Source organism: Indicator indicator, chromosome 26 (genome assembly GCF_027791375.1).
Source record: "Indicator indicator isolate 239-I01 chromosome 26, UM_Iind_1.1, whole genome shotgun sequence".
NCBI classification, from domain to species: Eukaryota; Metazoa; Chordata; class Aves; order Piciformes; family Indicatoridae; genus Indicator; species Indicator indicator.
Genome location: NC_072035.1, coordinates 14,381,442 through 14,401,389, shown reverse-complemented (window position 1 = coordinate 14,401,389; position 19,948 = coordinate 14,381,442). Strand labels below are relative to the sequence as shown.

The window sequence follows — 19,948 nt, the reverse complement described above, 5'->3', positions numbered from 1 at the left end:
GTTTATTCAAATGTCCAAACTAAGCCTCCCTTGGAGCAACTTGAGGCCATTGCTTCTCCTCCTGAAAGATTTTGGATGTGGGACACAAAGGTCTGATTTCGCCTTCCTTGCAGGCTTGGCTGAGTGCAGTTAGAACAGGCATCTTACAAACACTCTATTCTGTGTCCAATTGCAGTTAATAACTTCAGAATGAAAACATAGTAGAAAACCCCTCTTGTCTGGGAAGCTGATTTCCCCCTCACAGCTCAGTCCTCCAAAACACATATTCCTTCATAAACCAAAGCAAAAAGTCTCTTGCATAATGCATGATTTACTACCATAGTGGTAAGGATTTGTAAGTTCCTTTTTGTCAGGCTTTTTAGTGTTAAGAGATTGTAGCAGCCATAGTAAGCCAAGCCTGCACATATGGGCAAAGATACAAGAAACACAATGGATGACATCACCTGGCAAGACTTTGGCTTTGTTCTGCATTCATTTCTAAGCAGTTGAGTTAAATCAGCTTTCTCACAGTTCTGTCCTCAGGTTGACAATCTTGGGCTGTGTTCTCAGTGGTATTCTTCAGGTAGTATAAACCCAGCAGGCTTACTAAAAGGAACAGATCTGCTCTCTCTGACCTGGTTTGCTGTCCTCTGTCTTGCTACAAGTGTCTCTGGCTGTTCAAATGAATCAGGTATGGAGACTGACTAGAGGGAAGAAAACCTTTTTTTAATCAGTTGTCCTCAGTATGAATCTGTTGGAGGAGAAGCACTGCCATGAAGCAGAAGTGGTGGAGCCAGCAGCAGATAACTGATGCAGGGAAGGCAGGCCAGTCCAGCACTGCTTTTGGCACCAGTGCTTGCTTGTGTTGGTTTAAGGTGCACATCAACAACCGCCTCTGTGTGCAGTTTAAGGTTGTGTTTTATCTGATTGGAGCCGTCACTGAAAGGGGAGATCCCACGCTGCTGCTGCTTGCAGCTGTGTGTTCTCCCTCCTGCTCTGGTGCTGATGTGGCTGCAGGGGAAGCTGTCACTCTGCTGAGCTGATAAACACTTTTCTTTCATTTGGTGAAGTGATTCCATTCACCCAAGGATTGCATGATCACAAGATCCAGTGTCAGCCTGGAAGGTGGAAATGCATGGCTGGGCATGAGGAAGAGGCTGCCATGTTTGTAGCAGCCTGTGTTGACTGCTGATGAAGCATGAGTGAAACCATCTGTAGGTCTTTAATACAACCACCAGAAACACAAGCCAATGGCTTCTAACTACAGAATGAGGCCTTTTCTTTTAAAACAGGTGATGTTTGTGTAGATTGATTAAAACATCTTGATGTAGATAAATTCTCCCTACACTGTGCTAAATGCTTTACACAAACATGCTGCATAATCGTAGAATTGTTTGGGTTGGAAAAGCCCTCTGAAGTCATACAGTTCAACCATCAACCCAACACCACCATGGCCATTAAACCGTGTCCCAAAGTGCCATGGCCACACACTTCTTGAACATCTCCAGGGATGGTGACTCCACTAGCTTCCTGGGCACCCTCTTCCAATCCCTGACCACTCTTGCAGCAAAGAAAATTTTCCTCATCTGCAACCTAAACCTCCCCTGGCACACCTTCAGCCTGTTTCCTCTCTGCAAAGGCATAGAATATGTGGAAGTGTTTCTAGTACAATCTTCTCATGTCTGCTACTTCTGGATTCAGATTCTGTTTTGAATGAAGTTTAAAACTTCTGAGGATTAGTACTGATAGTTACCTATTAAAAACGTGAACATAGTCAGACACGTTAAAATGAATGCACTGCATCCCTGCAGCCAGGAAATGTCCTTTTGTCCTTTTATGCTGGTACTGAGACCCAACCCCCAATACTCATCTACTCCTTTCCTTGGGAGTCACTTTCTGTAGGTGGCCGCTAGTGATCCTGGTTGTCTCTTGTCATTCCTCAAAGCCTATAGAATGAACCACTCCAGAAGTTAGTTTGTGTAGAATTAAATTGTTTGCAGCTCTGCTGGCTTCTATGTGCTTCTCTTAACTCCATTTCATCTGCAGTATGGATGGAATGTTATGGGTTGACACCTCTGAGCTACCAGAATGCTGAAAGAGCTTCTCTGCTGCTTCAAACAGTTCTTGTTGTGTTTATCAAGAGAGGGGTGCTGTTGAGGCAACTTTTTATTTGTTTGGGTTTTTTGGGTTTTGTCATCCTCCTGCTCCATCTTTTTTGTGACTTGCTGTATGTTGCTAGTGGCTTATGACAAATGAACATTTAACATTCTTTTCCTAGGTGCTTACGCTGGCACTGGTCTTTGGTGTTTTGTGGTTCATAATCACGTTCATGATGCTGCTTCTGAAACTCTGCAGCTTCCTTTTATGCTGGAGATCATGTAGAACAGATGTAGATGTTCTGGAGAAGCACATGCAAGCACCTTCTTTTAAGTTATGTAGTGTGTGAGCTATGCCAGTGCTACACAGCATCCTACTGGGAAAAAGCAATTGTTGCCCTTCCTCTTGCACTCCTGTGCCCTCCTTTGTGCCAGGAACATGGCATATATGTTCCTGCCTTCTGGTTGCTTTTCCTTATCTCCTCAACACAGAGTGCAAAAGCACTAGAAATGCTTCAGCAAGTATTGTTTTGCTTGTGTTGGTGTGATAAGCATCACCTTTTAGCTCCTCAGCTAGCTCTGAAACAAGTTACTGTGGTGAACGAAGTGAACCTTAAACTTTAAACTTTTAAGTGAGCTATGTTTGTGGGCTTGGAAAGGGAGATCCTTCAGTGTGTGACAGGTAGTGTGGGGTTTGGAGGAGCAGTGTAGGCTAGTAGATTAAATGGCCTTGTGCAGATGATGAACACAGGAATACAAGATTTGCAAGTCTTTTGTTTTGTTTAGGGGTAAAAACTTAACCTTTTTTATCTTGATACTTTCCTTTCTCTGGATAGTATATATAGACTGTTTACTGTTTAGATACAGCTTAATTTATTGGCGGGGGGCAAGAGCAGGGGATGGACACTGCTGCAGCTATCATGTCCACTGCTGTGCCTTTCCCCTTCTCCCTGGCAATGAAAGGTGCAGATGCTGTATTGCAGTTTTTGCAGCTTGCTGCTGTAGTCCAGCTGGCTTTTCCTGTAGGACCACTTTATAGCTGAGTGTGCTGGCTGCTGCTGAGCAGGAAAGTGAGGGTTTGAATACTGTCAGTGGGAACAGCAGTGAGAATGTGGCAACATGGGTTAGAAACCAGAGTCCAAGCCCCCTGAACAGAGTGTATACATACTACTCCGTTGGTTAGTAATGGTACTTTGGCTAACTACACTAAAGGCCACAGGAGCAGTCCCCCTGTGGCCTGGGCAGGCTCCCAGAAGCAAGGAAGGTGGAGAAAGAGGAGGATGCAGCACTAGTCATGGGGCAGACTGGGAGCGGAGGGAAAAGTAGGAGGGGGAAGGCAGGAAGCCGGCTGGAGAGGGCAGAGGAAGAGTATGATGGGAAGGGTGATAGAAATGCATAAAAAAGCAGCAATCTGGACATTAGAGAGATGGGAGAAACTGAGTGTAGTAGTTCTGAGTATCTGCTATTAAAAGTGAAAAGAGAAAAAAAACAAAACACTGCCATGCTGACCTGGTTCAAGCTGCCAGCTCCTTAATGGTTTCAGTGCTTTGTCAACTTCTTCCCTGGCAGTTGTTCATTCACATTACTCTGCACTGAGACACCTACACTTCTTTGGACTTCTACCATGTGTAGAGGCAAGATCCTTCCCAAAAGTCCGAGTAGCCATTTCCCTGTTCGTTTTATTCTGCTTTAATGGTCAATAAGAGAATTCTGTCTGGTTGAGAGATAGCAAATGACAGTTGCCCTTATTCTGTGTTTGTTCATTAGAACAAATTAAGAAGTATGTGTGGTAAACCTGTACCATCCCAACACTTCACTGTATTTCATCATTTTCAGTAAGCCACTTTGTTTGCTTAAGTCCTGTTCTGTTTGTGACCTGGAAAGTTTGGGCTGACACTGAACTCCTGAGCAGTAGGCAATGGGCCTTGTTTGTTTGTTTTTCTTCTCATTTGTAAGATTAGAAAAAGAGAATAGTAAGGTTAGAAATGAATTAATCAGCTGGAAATCTTAGAACGGTGGAGGCTGGGAGGGACCTCTGGAGACCATCAAGTTCAACTTCACTGCCAGAGCAGAGTCACCAAGGGTAGGTCACGCAGGAATGCATCTAGGTGGGTTTATAATCTCTCCAGAGAAGGATACTGCACAAGTTCTCTGGGCAGCCTGCTCCAGGGCTCCGGCACCTTCACGCCTCATGTTCAGGTGGAATTTCCTGGGTTCCAGCTTATCCTTATTGTTCCTTGTCCTATTACTGGGTACCACTGAAAAATGAGTCAGGTTGTGGTGAAAAAACAAAATGCAGGGCTAAGATAGTGCTGTTGTGTGCAATGCTGTTTCTAAAGTTGCTTTCCTTTTACCTTGAGGAGGAAAAGAGGAGAGTTTGGGAATCGGAGGAGTCTTTAACTTCAGCTGCTTGGAGCTAAATGCTAAGAGAAGGAGACCATGAGAAGGAAATAAGCTATTGCTAGGTCTGTAAGTTTAAGTAGTGACTTAATGGCTTTTATTTTTGTTTCCCACAGGCTGAACTGACGGGCATCAAATGGCGTAGGTACAATTTCGAAGGTCATGGGGACTGTGGCCCCATCATTTCAGCCCCAGCGCAGGATGATCCCATTCTGCTCAGCTTCATCCGCTGCTTGCAGGCCAACCTGCTGTGTGTGTGGCGTCGTGACGTCAAACCGGATTGTAAGGAGCTGTGGATATTCTGGTGGGGAGATGAACCCAACCTCGTAGATGTGATACATCGGGAGCTGCACAGTAAGTGACTCTCTGGCTTTCTCTCTAGATTCTTTTTTCCAGTCGAAAGAACTTTGTCACTAAAACCTTTAACTTGCTGCCATATGTGAGTTTCTCACAATTTATGCATTAAGACCTAAAGAAAACTTGTGAATGTGGTTTTGCTGCTGCAAACTATCTGCAGATTAAATGCAAAATCAAGCCTGAAAGAACTGAGGACCTGACTGTATCCAACAACGTTCTTTAGGGTTTTGTGAAATCTCAGCTCTGCTGTGAAATAGGAGTAAATTCTAGTTCAGCTGATAATACTTAAAAAAACAAACTTTGGTGCAGAGTGGTAGTGGATGGAAGAAAACACCTCTGCTCAGAGTTAGGTGAACTCTGTGCCCCCATGGGTCAATCTGCAAGGTCAGAACTTGCCACATTGGTCATGCCACAGGATTAGAGTGTAAACAGAGGCAAGTTGCAACAAATCAATGTAATAAAAGGAAGGAAGGGGAAGGTAGGACAAAGGTGACAGTGATACGTTTGTGTGATTAGTATGTTTTATGCAGCTTGATTGCCCTCAGTGTCTCCATAATGGGTAGCATTAAAATTATAGAACGAAGCACACTATCTGCGGCAATCCTTTCTGGCTGTGACTATCCTTTTCAACAATGAGTAGACCTAGTTTACCTGACAGCTTTAGCTTTTAGAAGGTATTTTGTTAGACTGCATGAATTCTTGTCTCTTGTTTTTAACCCCTTGTGTTGGATGAAAGCAAAGTTCACTAATCATGCAGTAATAATAATAATTACCCTCACACCTCGATAATAAGGATTCATTCTTTGGGTTTTGTGAACTTTTCATCCTGGTAGCATTTAGAGCTCCTGTTTACAGGGTAGAAAACTTTGTATGCCTGCTCAGGTGTATAGAATATTGTATTTGTCAGCTGTCCTTCATCCCCCCACCTCTGTCCCAAGCTGCTTTGGTCCTGGGTTATGCTCTGTTAGGATCTTCACCTGTTATCCTGTTGTAGCCACCTCTCTTCAGACCGTTAGAGCCATCATACTTTGATGCAGGCCAGCTTTTTTATTTCTCAATATAGCCTGTGAAATCACAGATTTAAACACTGGCTGTCTTCAGGTAGATGCCATGCAGGTAGCTGTGTGATCATCTATAATTAAAGGGATGGCTCAGAAGTGCTGCACCAAGCCATTCCACTGACATCAATTTTTGATGAGGCACCTGTTTTGAATGAAGGCATGGGTAATATTTCTACTTACCCAGCAAAGCTTTAATAATACATGCTTTTTTCTTTGTGAAATAAACTGGATTTATTATTTCAAATGCAGTATATGGGACTTAAGTGTCTTTTTATTTGAGGGGGGTTGCAGGTGAGAGCTTCTCTTTCTGGTGTAAATTCATGTACCTTATTTATATCTAACATGTTGGTTGCCACAATACAGATGCTGCTTCCAGTGATAATGGTATGGGAAAACACTTCAGTGTATGAATAGCTGAGCCTGCTCAAATCTGGTGTGGGACAGAGTGGAACAAATAGAGAACAGAGTCAGTTTGACATAGGGTGTTGGGGTTTTTTTTGTTTGTTTGTTTGTTTTTTCCTGGTCCAAAATTTTATGAAGCATTTGGGCTGGAGCCTTCAGCATGGTTTTGGAGTGGAATGAAATCTGAAAAGTGTGTGCAAGAGCACTGTTTTCTAACAGCAGTGGTGTCACACTGGTGATAGTATGAGCACACTGTGCTTCACAACCCTGCAGCCAGCTCTGCTGAGGAGAGGTCTGCTCTGGTAGAACAGCACCATCATGGAGTGATCCTTCTTGGCAGTGCTCTCTCACGTTAAAGTTAGAATGTCTGAAAGAAAAAGGCTGTGCAGAGGGATATGAAGAGGTGAAGTTGGGAAAGGAGGTCTGTGTGTAACTCACTTAAAGGGATGAACTCCACTGAAAGATGGAAAATGCTGCTGCTGACTGTCACGAGCCTATAACAATTACGGAGGTAAACTCAGTTTCTGCTCCCCTACTGCAGGTTTTGGAGTTCTGTTATGTGTGTAGAGCATCTAATGATAGGTTTACTTGTTCTACATGGAAATGCTTGTGGTGACTTACTGTGTAATAGTTCAGTGATGTATATTATACCACTGTTATAAATTCCACAGCTGATAGAGCTGTCTTGCTCTGTTCAGTAACTTTTTTGAGTTCAAACACCACTATTGACAAAATATTGACCATAAAATTCTGCTAGAATGAGGCACTTATGTATATGGATCCTTTGAAGTATGACAGAGGACACTGTGCTCAATGTTTCATGCAGCAGCAGGGCAGAAGAAATGAGGTTATTTTTGTTTTTCATGATAAGCAGACCTCAGTAATGAAATATTTGGTAGGTGAAATGAGTTTCCTTGCTCTGTAAAATATAAAGGGCTTTGCATGGGGCCATACAAACAGAAAAGTAAGTTCCTGAAGCACAGTCATTTCCTTGCCTGTCAGCTGAGCCACCACAGCAAGCTCTTTGTTTTGGTATAACCTAGTCAGGAAATAAGCTGCATTGGCTTTAAATCCTCTTCCTATGGGCTGGGTTGTCACTGTGGTCAGTACCTTAGAGGTCAGTGGCCAGGGCTTTGTTTGTACTCACATGGTTAGGAGCACGAGTCCCAGAAATCTGACACTGTGCATCCGAACGGGAGACTGAGTCTATCCCAAACATTTTCAGTTTTACAGATTCTATCTTTTGAGCTGTATGAACTGTAGGAAATAATGGCTCTTAATAAGATCCTGAATACTTACCAAGTATGAAGTTGCTCAATGGTTTGGATTTCCCTTTTCTTGCCTAGGTCTTGTGCTTTAAAAGTGAAGTTTTCATTAGGGTACAAAAGAAAAAAACAAACGAGCAAAACCCCCCCCCAAAACCAGGAGCAACTTAATTTTAAGTCTTTACCTTTTATTCATTCAAGTCCAAAGTAGAATTACTGATTTATTTCTGAAGAGCACTGTCACTCAAACAATGCTGTCTGACATTTAGTACTTTGATTCAATAAATGAGAAGTCCAAACTGAGGCTTGTCTTTCAGAAACACTAATTCGTGTATAGGAACAGTGTGGGTTGCCTTATCTTTGTAACATTCAGGATGGATGATTTTGGAAACAACAATCTGCCTTTAATAAAAGAATTTCAAAAAGCCATAAGGAAAACAACTTAGTTACAATCAGGAGGTATGAGGACCAGTTGTTTAGGTAGTAGCTTTCCAAAACTGTGTGGATAATTAAATGCTGTCATGGGAGCTTAAGTAAAAACAACTATTTGTAGAACAGCTCTCGATAAGTTCAGCTTAGCTAGGCAGCTGTGAATTGCATAGGTGTGTCTCCGGCACTTACTCCTACACTGCTTTTCCCTGCCAGCCCCAGCTCTTGTCTTCTGGGTTTTATTATGACTGGATTTTAAGTCTGAAGAAAGACAGGACAGCTTTATTTTGTCCCAAGTGCGAAAAGCTACTTGTGTAGGGTCACTGAGTGGGAGGGGAAAAAAAAAAAAAAAAGAGTGATTTTACAAGTCTGAAAGAGTTGGGAGGGGTTTAGTTTGTGGAAGCTTTGTTTTCTCAAGGATAAATACTATTTAATGATAGCACAGAATGAAGAAGTTTGGCAAGTGCTACAGCTGCTCTACCTTTCCCCAGAACAACTGTTTTTGGTAAATTTTACAGAAGAAATGGAGGGGAGAGGAGGTAATGTCCTACTGTTGGCAGGTTTTTTGACAGCAAAGTTGTAGATTTGCAAGTTGGAGTGATGGCATTTGCTTTTGGTGACCAAATACCATCTGGAGCAACACAGAGTTTATACTTGACTCTTGGGATCTTTCTTTTCTCCCTCTGCCTTGTACCCTGGTGCATTCCACAGATTATAAGCAAAACTTTTGCGAAGAACATTTATATCTGACAGTTCAAACAATGGCACTTGGGGACATGGTTTAATAGCCGTGGTGGTATTGGGTTGCTGGTTGAACTTGGTGATCTTAGAAGGCTTTCCCAACCCAAACAATTCCATGATTCTTATGGAAACTCTTATGAAGAATAGAATATCTTGAAATAATTAGGTAAGTATTTCCTGAGAGATGATTGTGGTAGTCACAGAACTTATCAGCTTGTTAAATTTAAAAACTGTGGAGCTTCAGTTCACTTGTGCTTATGAATTCCTGGCATATTGGGTTGAGGCAGTTGTAACCCTCTTGCTGATATATGGTGAGAGGAGCAAAAGTTAGCTGTGGGAGGGACTTTTTGTAAAGTGTCTACATCAGACCATATAGTTGTGGCCCAGACTTAATTTCTGCTGTTGTTTCCCTATCTGCAAATCGCTGATGGGCAGATTTTCACCTAGGGGAACACGGAGCATGCTAGCTGTGTTTTGAAGGATGTTTCCTGAGAGGAATAATTTGCCAGAGCTCATTTTAGGTATTTTTATTACAGCTAGGCAGGGTTCATCATGCTTACTTGTTAACTTCCATACTTAAAAGTTTATTTGATCAGTTAAGCCTTCTAATGAAGTAAAATTGTACCCTGGAAATATTAACTAGATGGTTGGGGTTTTTTTCAGCATTTATTAAGGATTTAAAAAACAATCATGGAAAACCTGCATTTTGAGGGGGGGGAATGAATGGTTTATGGTTCTGCAAACGTATAAAGGATAAGGGAGGAGTGAAAAGTCTCTTTTACTTTCCATTTAAATTGAAAGCCAACTCTTGAAGATTCTTTGAAGGTACTATGCTTTATTTACTGCAGCTGTACAGATTTGGGAGCTCTTTGGGGAGGCACAAAATACACTCCTAGCTGCTGTGTGGCGAGAGATGTTAATCATTGCATGAGGAGATGTTCCTGTCTGTTGAGAAACCATATTTTAAGTGTATGAAGCAATGTGTAAAATCCAGAATAAGCACCCCTGCCTGTGAAATGGATGTACAGATTCCTGGTATAGCTTGGAATGGAAGGGCTCTTGAATCTTTCATTCCACGGTGATGAAAGTGGGGAAGGCGTCAGCGTTTTGCTCCTCAAACTGCTCTTTTGGCCAGCAAGGATACTTCCTTGAAATGTTTATCTCTTGTTTCCTGCTTTGGTAGGTTTAGTGGAAGGGTGTATGGGCATGGAATGTGTATTACAGCATTTTGCTTTTTATATACTCGAGGTAGCTACATAAAACCCATCACTGCTGTTGTGCTCAGAGGTGCTTAGAATGGGCCCAGCTAATACATGGAAGAGCAGTTTGTGAGCAAGGACTGAAAGGAAGCTCCCAGGAGCTGAAGTTTGGAGCCTTTTTGAAAGCTGCACAAGCAGCTATGAATATCGAGCAGCTGAGTACCACTTATTAATAACTTGAAGCAAAATCTGAAAATGGTTAATTGCTGGTTCTTGAGTTAAGAGTGGAATTAGCAAGTAGGTTCATATGACAGAAGACTTTATTGGAATATTAAGTTCCTGAGAAGTCTGTTTGTGGGTTGATTACTTTCAATAATGTGAGCAGTTTGCATTTTCTTAATTGCCTAGCATAGACTATTTGCAAAGCCATGAAAACAAAGTTAAACTCTGACAACCTTTTGGAAGGAAGATAGGGTTTGGGACTGAATTCATACTTTCTCAGCTCACAGAATTGTTCTGTGACCCTTATATTTGACACTGTTAATTGGTGTCCGGAGCTTGCCAGTTGAAGTTCAGCTTAGACAAATAAACTTTTTCTTTTAAGGAGGCATATTAAATGAGGTTATTATGCCATCATTTGGGATTAAGGAATTGCTTCATGGGAAAATGCCAACTCCTTTTATACACACCAAGTTGACAAGAGCCTTATTGTATCTGGGCAAGATGTCTTCATTTTATTTAGTTTTCTTTTTTTAGCAAATATTCTTCCCACCACCCCAACATCTTCTATTTTACTGCAGGATTATAGGGAAGGAGGGGGTGAGTTGTTAAAAAAAAAAATCACATCTGAGTCTACAAGTCAGGATGCTCTTACCTTTTCCTTAATCCTTCTGTTCTTCAGTGGGTTTTCTCTCTTCACTGACAGCGAATCTGAGTGCTCAGAGCAGTAGCAGATGAATACATGTGGCACTCATGAATTCATTATCAGTTCTAGTCAGTGAAGCACCATTCTAACATGCTGCATTTTGTCTCCCTTTTTACAGCTTGCAGTCTAAAAGGTAACACACACTCAAAAAAGAGAAATTACCTAAGGGCCATGTGTGAGCGAGCCTAAGGCTTTCTTTTTTCTTTTTCTTTCCTTTCTGAATCTCCTGATAAATGACATCTAAATGTTTTCCTATTTGGAGGTTTTATTGTTAATTCTGAAAATAGTTTGAAGGAAAGACGCTGATGGGAGGTAAAGCCAAGAAATTCTCTACTGGATACTGTCCTTTTCCCTCTTTCTGCTTTCAAAATAGAAGCTTAGTTCAATGGGAATAGTTGAAATGCTGAGTAATTAATCTTTTATTGGCCACACAGTAGTTAATATTTGTCTGTTGTTTGTGGGGAAAAGGAGTTGGCATCCATTGTGAAACATTAGTGGCTGCATTCTGCAGGGACTGTCAACTGATTCTTTTGCATGCTGGAGCTCCTAGCAAACCCTATATGTTTAGGGTGCCACAGAAGTGAGAGCGATCAGAAGGTGCTGGAAATCCAAACCAAGACCGGTATAGCTCAGAAGTTTTCTCAAGTGAAAGCTAGAGTGAGGTATTCCTAATGAATTGGAGAAAACTATTGTATAAAACGTGCTTGGAGTTAACTAGAATATTGAGACCAAACTGAACTCCAACTTTTGAATGTAAATAAAATTGATGTGTTACCACAGGCAACTCAGTGAACCACGTAATTAGGTTTTTTCCGTGAAAAATGAGACATTCTCCTGCAGCTGCAGCAAAGCAGAATGTAAAGGATTTATATTCCAGTTATATGAAAATTAAACAATCGTTAAAAGATTGTATTTTTAGAAGTGCTGCATGGGGGGGGGGAAATGAAAAAAAATCCAATCAGGAGAATTTATTTTTCAGCAATGTGTTGGGCAATATCATCCACAGTAGTTTATTTTTTTGGGGTTTTTTTTGTGTGTGTGTGTTTTTTTGATTTTTTTTTTTTTTTTTTTTTGCTTCAGGGAATCTTTTTTTTCCCAGTGAAATGAACTCACTTAACTGTGTGAAGTAAATCTAAGTTAGCTCCAAGTGAAATCTGCATTAATAGAGCTCATTACTGATGTTTGTATTTTCATCTAGCAAGTAATCCTAAGAACACAGGGTAAGCTCCAGTGGTACATTTAATCTTTAAAAGTAGATGAAATGCCACCTTCAAAGAATAATAATCAAAAAACTGTCGAACACAATTGCATTTTCTTAATGCCATTTGGAGAATAATTAATGAACTTGGAGTGACTTACACAAATAGAAACCTTAGAAGGTGGCTGGAGTTAACCCATCGTTTCTCTGGTGAGAGGTGGATTTTCCATTACTTGAGAGTTACCTTATTTTAATGTTCCTATTACAGGTTGTAACTCCTGATACAAAATCCCTGTACCCTAATTCTGGGACTAGTTCTATTTTAAGTGGACTGAATGATACACTTCTGGAAGGGTTTGACAGTGCTCTGTGTTTAAAGTGCCTTGGGTACCCAGAAACACATACAGATGGCAATTTGAAGAGTGCTCAGTGTGTCAGTGATCAGCCATGAAATGTGAGAATCAGGCAATGGTTTGGGTTGGAAGGGACCTTAAAGATCATCCAGTTCTAGCCCCCCTGCCATGCACAGGGGCACCTTCTCTAGACCAGGTTGCTCAAGTCTGCATCCAGCCTGGCTTTGAGCAGACTTGGAGGCTCCACAACTCCTCTGGGTAACCTGTTCCGGTGCCTTCCCCTTGTGGGGAAGAATGTCTTCCAAATGCCTAATCTGAATTGAGCTTCTTCCAAGCATTGTGGTGCACTGAGAATGAGAGTTTTGCAACATGAAATGCTTCCTAATGTCTTTTTGAAGCTACAGGGCATGCTGAAGTCATCCTGTGTCATTTCCAAACTAGCATGCTGTAAATGTGCACACAAAAATCTATTCTTGCCTGGAGTTTGAAGGAGAAGTGCAACAGCAGTTGAGCTGTAGTATGTGGAACAGATTAAGAATCACAGATTGGTTTGGGTTGGAAGGGACCTTAAAGATCATCTAGTTCCAACCCCCTTGCCTTGGGCAGGGACACCTTCCATTAGATCAGGTTGCTCAAAGTCATACCTGTCTTGGATTAACCAACACTTGGCTGGTTCCTCAGCCGTACAGAGGGTAAGAAGGCACACAAAGAATTGAAATGGTAATGAAAATTAAGTTGAATTTTTACCTTTGCTCTTTGCCTGTGGGAGTTGTAGGTTTGAATAGGGAAAGCAAAGGGGGAAGTTCTGCCATTAGTTAAATATTAGTTCCTTATTTAAAAACCCAAACTGTGTTGCAGTCATTTGCATGGTGACAGCTAGAACTTGAACTTCCAGTGAAACAGTGTTGAATTGATTTTTCTTTTTAGCATTTAAGTGATTTGAAGGAAGCATATGCTAGAGGAAAGGCAGGCTGCTGAAATGCTTTTGTGTTCTCCTTCATCTAAACCACACTTGAAAGTGTTTTTGTGTTCAGCTGAGCAGTATAAGCATAACTTGTACCAAAGCTACCTGTGCAGTGTGTCTGAGGTCAGAAAATTGACTGATATATGCCATTTGGTCCTCAAATGCACTTGAATTGTCTTTGTATTCTCTTAGTTCAGGTACAGGCTGGTGTGAGATAAGTCACTGTTTCAGTTTCAGAGGGTGTCAAGATGTGGAGCATCACAGCCCTCAGCTTACTTTGTCTGCCTTTAACCACCTGCTATTTTGACTTGGAATGAGACCACTGCTAATCCTGTGACCCAGCACAGATGAACTGGGGAGTTTGCCTTAGTGCCCTATTGCTACAGCCTGAAGTACCTGCATCTGCATGCAAAAGCTGTGGCCTTCAAACAGGCATTCCTGCTAAAAGACCTTTGCAGTCCTTATTTCTGTTTTCCTCTGGTGTTTCCACAAAATTCTGGGGCCTGTTTTGCTTTGAAATAGACAATGAGCCATGAGGTCAACCTGGAGTGTATGATTTGATTTGTATAATAAATGGGTGGGCAGATAGTAGCAAATAATAAGGCTAAGTTAGCACCTGACATTTCAGAAGTGTGCTGTATGAGAGTGTATATTAATAGACCTGGTCTCAGAAGGAAAAATAGAAGGTGGCAGTTTCTAAGCAGCATTCCAGGAGATAAATCTCTCTTTTTAAAGAAAACATTTCTTCTTTCATAGTTCCACTTGCTTCATACTGCTCTTGTTCTGTCTTTTCTGAAACATAAGCAATACGTTTGTTACAGCCGAAACCTGAGGGAAACCTCAGATCAGAGATGATGAAAGTATCACATTCCTGTGTTTTTTTTTTTTTACTTGAATGGCTTGAAGAACTTCCTATATATTGTTTAAGCTCTGAAGAGACGGGAAGTAAGAAAATGATTTCTGTACCTACAGGGGAGACGGGAGGGCTTACAGACTTGTGTGTTTATGGGTAACCAGTTGGGATGTGGAATGTAACTCTCTTGGCCCCTTTGGAGTTAAATACAATTTATTCTGTGCAACATATGTCAACAACATTCACCGGAATCTGTTCTCAAGGCGAGAGAGGGAGAAGTGTGGGTTTTGTCTCCCTTGTCATTTTTTTTTCCTCCTCTCTCCTATATGAGCAAGATGCTCTTTCTAATAACATGATAATAAGCAGTGTGTCCATAAAGCAAGGAGGGCTTCTGTATTTGATTGGTGTTCTCTGGTTAAGCAGTGGATGTGACATTGGGCAACACTGGGCTGGGATTGAATAGTGAACTCAGGCCTGGTGTGGTCCTGGGCAGCCTGCTCAAATTGGAGGTGTCCCTGCTGACTGCAGGAGCATTGGACAAGATGACCTTTCAGGGTTCTTTCCAACCTGATGCTATCTGTGAATCTGAGAGGCTTCAGTGAAGATCCTGCTTCTTTTCACTGATATTCTTGAATGTGCCTGGGAATTCTGCCACTTTAAAGGCTGCTTATCAAGAGGAATATGTTTCTGACAAATGTTTTGTAGATTTACTTTAGCATGCAATTGGTTTATTGAAAGATCTTATTTTTATTTTTTATTGGATTGTATTTTGAATGACTTAAAAATAAGGCAGGGGTTCTGTTACCATCCTCAGCAACCCTCAGTTGTGTGAAATTGTTTTTTCTTTAAAAAGCAAAGTAAGTTTGTTTTTTTTTTTTCTACTGCTGCAACATAGTAAGAGCAATTATGAAAATGAGGTGGTGCAAAAGAAAAAGATGGCAGCTATTCACCACCTGGAAAGTAAAGTGGTTCTTTTCTCCTTGTATGTTTCAGTAGTAAGTGGAAGGAATATATATACTGCAACTCTTTAGTTGCTCATGTGAATAGTTAGCTCCTTTTCATGGTAAAAATCACTTCAGAAGAAATAAAAGAAATGGAAGAGACTGAGGCACTTCTGCCTCCTGGGAAAAGGAGTGCAGTTCAGTTTGAAGGCTGACAAGCCATAGAAGCCTTTGTGCCATTTCACCTTTGGGCTGTGTATAGCCCTGAACATCTCTGTAAGCTTCATGTGGGGAGCCATAGCTCTTGATACAGATTGCAGTATGTTGAAATATGATGTTGTGTGTGCAGTAACTATAGATTTGGGGGTGAACTGCTGTAATTCAGCAATGTGAGAAAGGGTTGGGATAAGTGAGGTGCTGGGCTGGTTAACAGAACCACACTAAAAAACGTGAAGCTGTGTCCTGATGGCAATACATTGCTGCTGCTTTTCTGCTAGCTTGTTGGTACTTCCAGCTGAAGTAAGATCCTCTGTCTGAGACTGCACAAGATCAGAGCCAGAGTTTATACCCAGAAGAGCTTTCCAGCTCAAGTGGAGGAGTTCCCACTCATCTGTTCCCTTTCCCCTTCTTTGGGAAATAATTTGTTCAGGAGCTAATAAACAGAGCCTAAAGCTGAGGGTAATAAACAGCAATGTGTTTCAGGGGTCTCTCTAGAGAGTTGTTGTACCTGGAGAAGCTATCTGAAATGTAAAACATCTACACAGATAGCCACTGTCCCAGATGGATCTGGAATTATTGCTCAGTTGTGTCCTGTTCCCAGTCCTTGCTTTTTCCCTAAATAAACCAGGCTGTAGTAAGCAATACTTTTTTATTATTAATTCTTTTGCTGTAAACCACACTTAAGACATGGAAAGTGGGAAGAAAAATGTTTTGCCTGTGGGACTATTACTGCTTAGGTTCAGAAGAGACACACTATGGTACTTGAATTCCAAATACCTCCCTTTTTGGTGTGTGGGTTCCTGCCTGGCCTTGTTCTGAATGTTCCTCAGTAGGCCCATGAAATGTGTGTGATTGGTGAGTAAACATGGCACACAAGCCCTCTTCATTCCTTACTGCATGTCCTGTCCTAGACAGCTATCTCAGCTTTGTGCCACAGAGTCAGCTTTTAGTGTGGCTGATTCTGTCTTTTAGCAGCTTCTCAGAGTGCTCAGACTATTGTGTTAACAGTCTAACCACAAGGTCATAATGGTTATAGATACATTATGTGTATAATACATATAAAGAAACATTACTGTCTTTGAGAAAGTCACTTTTTGAATTAAATGGGAATCAGCATGAGCTCACTTTTTCAATTCTCTCTGTGATTTTACAGCTATTTTACTTACTTCTTCCCAAGAAGTAAACTTACAGCAAACCTGTGTTATATATTCTCTAGCAAAGATGGTTGGTTGCTTTTTCTTTCCCTCTTCAGTCACTGAGTACAGTTTCCATTTTATCTGTTAATGTAATGCACTGAATAGAAATTAAAAATAACTTTCTCATCTCAAAACTGTAGCCAGAATACAGAATCTGTAGGGGGGTTGTGGCAGATACATTAAAACAAAAAAAAAACAACTAACCCTAAATTACCACTTGATATTTCTGTAGGTTTCCTGCTTGTGCTCCCCTGTCCCCTCCAAATTATGGAGGAAGCAACTGCCTTTTTAGTATTTCCATTGGAATCCAGTTCCTTAGTTTAACTGACGTGGAATCGCTGCAGCAAAAAAAGCAGAGACCTTGGATTGCTCCAAGATTGGAAAATCTCTGGTAGCTATTCATTATTAAAGATAGCATTTTATGGAGCTGAGTGGTATATACAAGAAACATGATGCTGATTTAGCTGAAATAACAGGGGGATGTGGAGGGAGCTGCACACTGATAAGGCTGCATGATTCATTATGATGTGAGCTGGGAATCTTTCATTGCCCAAACTGCTGAGCTCTGTGCTTTTGTCCTGTCATTTGTCTTTGTTTTAATGGGATTAAGTAATTATGTGTGCATTTTCTTTCAACTAACTAGCCTGATAAAAGCATGCAAAAGTGAATAGCCTATAAATTGTCAGCTCTTCTGTTCTAGAAAAAGTGCTTTGATGGCACTGCAGTTTTCAAATCTTGGTGCATATATTTAGGTGACCTACTGAGGTAAGACGATAGAAGCAGTTTATGTAACTAATGGGCTGGGGGGTCCCCTGGGAGTGCGTCTAGTGAAAGCAAATCTCAGCCACAGTACAGACATTTTCAGAGACCAGTCCACAGCATTTGAAAGCAGAAATAGCAGATATGCAACCTCAGGCAGTGGCAAAGAATCGTAGAATTGTTTGGGTTGGAAAAGACCTCTAAGATCATCCAGTCCAACCATCAACCCAACACCACCATGGCCATTAAACCATACCCCAAAGTGCCATGGCCACACGTTTCTTGAACACCTCTAGGGGTGGTAACTTCACCATCTTCCTGGGCAGCCTGTTCCAGTCCATGACCAGTCTTGCAGCAAAGAAATTTCCTAATCTCCAACCTAAACCTCCCTGGCACAATGTCAGGCCATTTGTTCTCATTCTGTCACTTGATACTATGCAGAAGAGATCAACCCCCACCTCACTGCAACCTCCTTTCAGGCAGTTGCAGAGAACCAGAATGTCTCCCTCAGCCTCCACTCTTCCAGACTAAACAACCCCATTTTCCTCAGCTGTTCCTCACCAGACCAGTTCTTCAGACCCTTCACCAGCTTAGTTGCCCTTTATCATAAGGGCATAAGTGATCTTGGCTCTTCTTCCAACTCCTCTGTTTCTACTTTGGCTGTATCACATTTTGCTGCGACTTTACAAAATCTGAGGCTTCTGTCCTGCAGCTAAAACCTTCACTATTTTTTTCTGATGCCATCTTACCCATCTGATTTAAGTAGTAACTATGTCATGTGAAGAGGAGTGTTTGTGTTTAATGGGATGGCCAGGTGTTTAGTGTGTCATGCCATCAGCTCAGTGGGTTCAGAACTTCATCCATTCTGTATGGCATGTTTATGCATTCAGTTTTGCCTTCAGCAGCAATCCATTGAGAGTTTGTGTAATCGCTGTAATGAAGTGGTTGTGTTAGCTTGTTGCTTCTTTATTTAAGCATTGGTCTGTGGATGTGAAGCTTTTAATGCATTCAATATGACATCGAGTTGTAACTCCTCTGTTAATTCATTTTGAAGTAATCAGCATGTAAGAAGGTTGTGGTGTTTTTTTTGTTTTTGTACTGTCTCATCATTTTTTGCTAGAACAAACTTCTCTTAATTGGCATTAGTGCTCATCTGTATGCATTAGAGCTATGATTCTTCATTCCTCTTCTGGCTTGCAGCTATGTGTTAGCAGATCCACTTTTCTGGATTTTGCATGTTGTGCTTGACAACAGAGATGCTGAAGTTTGTGGAATTGTGACTGCTTAATCCCAGATAACCATTTGAATCAACCTGTTGGCATGGAAGTGAGGAAGAAGTTGCTCTCCATGAGAGTGGAGAGAGCCTGGAATGGGTTGTCCAGGGAGGTGGTTGGGGCCCCATCCCTGGAGGTGTTTAAGGCCAGGCTGGATGAGGCTGTGGCCAGCCTGATGTAGTGTGAGGTGTCCCTGCCCTTGACAGGGGGTTTGGAACTGGCTGATCCTTGTGGTCCCTTCCAACCCTGTCTGATTCTATGATTCTATAATGAATAATTGTATTCTACAATGATTTTTCTTGTTGTCTGAGCAATTTGTCAGAAGGCTTTCTGTGATGGTCTGTAGCAGCACTGTGCACATTAAGTAGCCTTGGTTTAAGGACAGCAACTTGTAGGACCCATGACAGCAATGGACACATCCTCAACGCTGTTCTTTTGAGTTCTGTGGCAGTAAAGAAACCAGTACAGGTCACCGTGTGTGCTTGTTTGCCTGCCTTACAAAAGGAATTGTTTGTATCCTGTTTGCTAATAGAATGGAGGAGTTCTACTTAAATGTTGAACCTCATCTCTGTACCCTAGCTCTCACCTGGCTATTTACAGTATTTTGTCCACTCTTCAGTGGGTGGCTGTAAGGATATGTGATACTTGTGGCTATTCCTGCTTTGGACACTTACAGCTGCTGAGCTAATTGTGATCAGAATCCTGAAGGTACCTCAGCCAAGGGATCTCCTTTTGGATTTAACATTTACCCCTGGCTGCCCCATCTAAATTTCCTCAGTGGAGATAACTTAGGAGTTAACCAGGATGTGAGACCGAGGAGGAGGAGGGAGTTCTCCATCCTTGCTTTTGTGTGCAGTAACCAGGCAGTGGAAGTTAAGGCTGGTTTGCTTATCACTTTACCTTGTCTTTCTGTGTTCTGGCAGCAGGGGCAAATGGGAAACAGGAGGGGTGTTGTGGAATTGTTTCAAAATAGCAGATCGCCAGTATCCTTCTTTTTGCTTACAGTACTCCCAGCTAAGCTTTCATGCTAATCCTCATGTGATTAAGAATGTTGGATGATGACACAAAGACCTCTACAAAGCAGTGCTTAAGAAAGGTATCTTGCTGTGTGTTTGATGCCACATAGGGGATGAGACTATGAATTAAATACAAGAAAATACGTCCCTGAAATCCCATGAGCTGTAACTTCTAGAAAGCCTTTCAATATAGAGAGTTTGAAGCAAGTGGAAGGAGTTAGATGTTTTGTGTAACTATATTAGAAAAGAATACAGAGTGCATTCAGAGAGCAGAGACTGGAGCTTTCTGTGCCATGCTTGTTGGTGTGGAGCAGAGCACTT

At 41.6% G+C, this 19,948-nt stretch overlaps 1 protein-coding gene across 1 annotated transcript in view; it reads left to right on the top strand.

Moving 5' to 3' along the window:
- Positions 1 to 19,948, top strand: part of MED13L (mediator complex subunit 13L) — a 206,077-nt gene that overhangs the window by 14,285 nt on the left and 171,844 nt on the right. Inside the window, exon 2 of the mRNA XM_054392955.1 lies at positions 4,592 to 4,829. Coding sequence (XP_054248930.1) covers positions 4,592 to 4,829 — 238 coding nt within the window. The remainder of the gene's footprint in view (positions 1 to 4,591; positions 4,830 to 19,948) is intronic.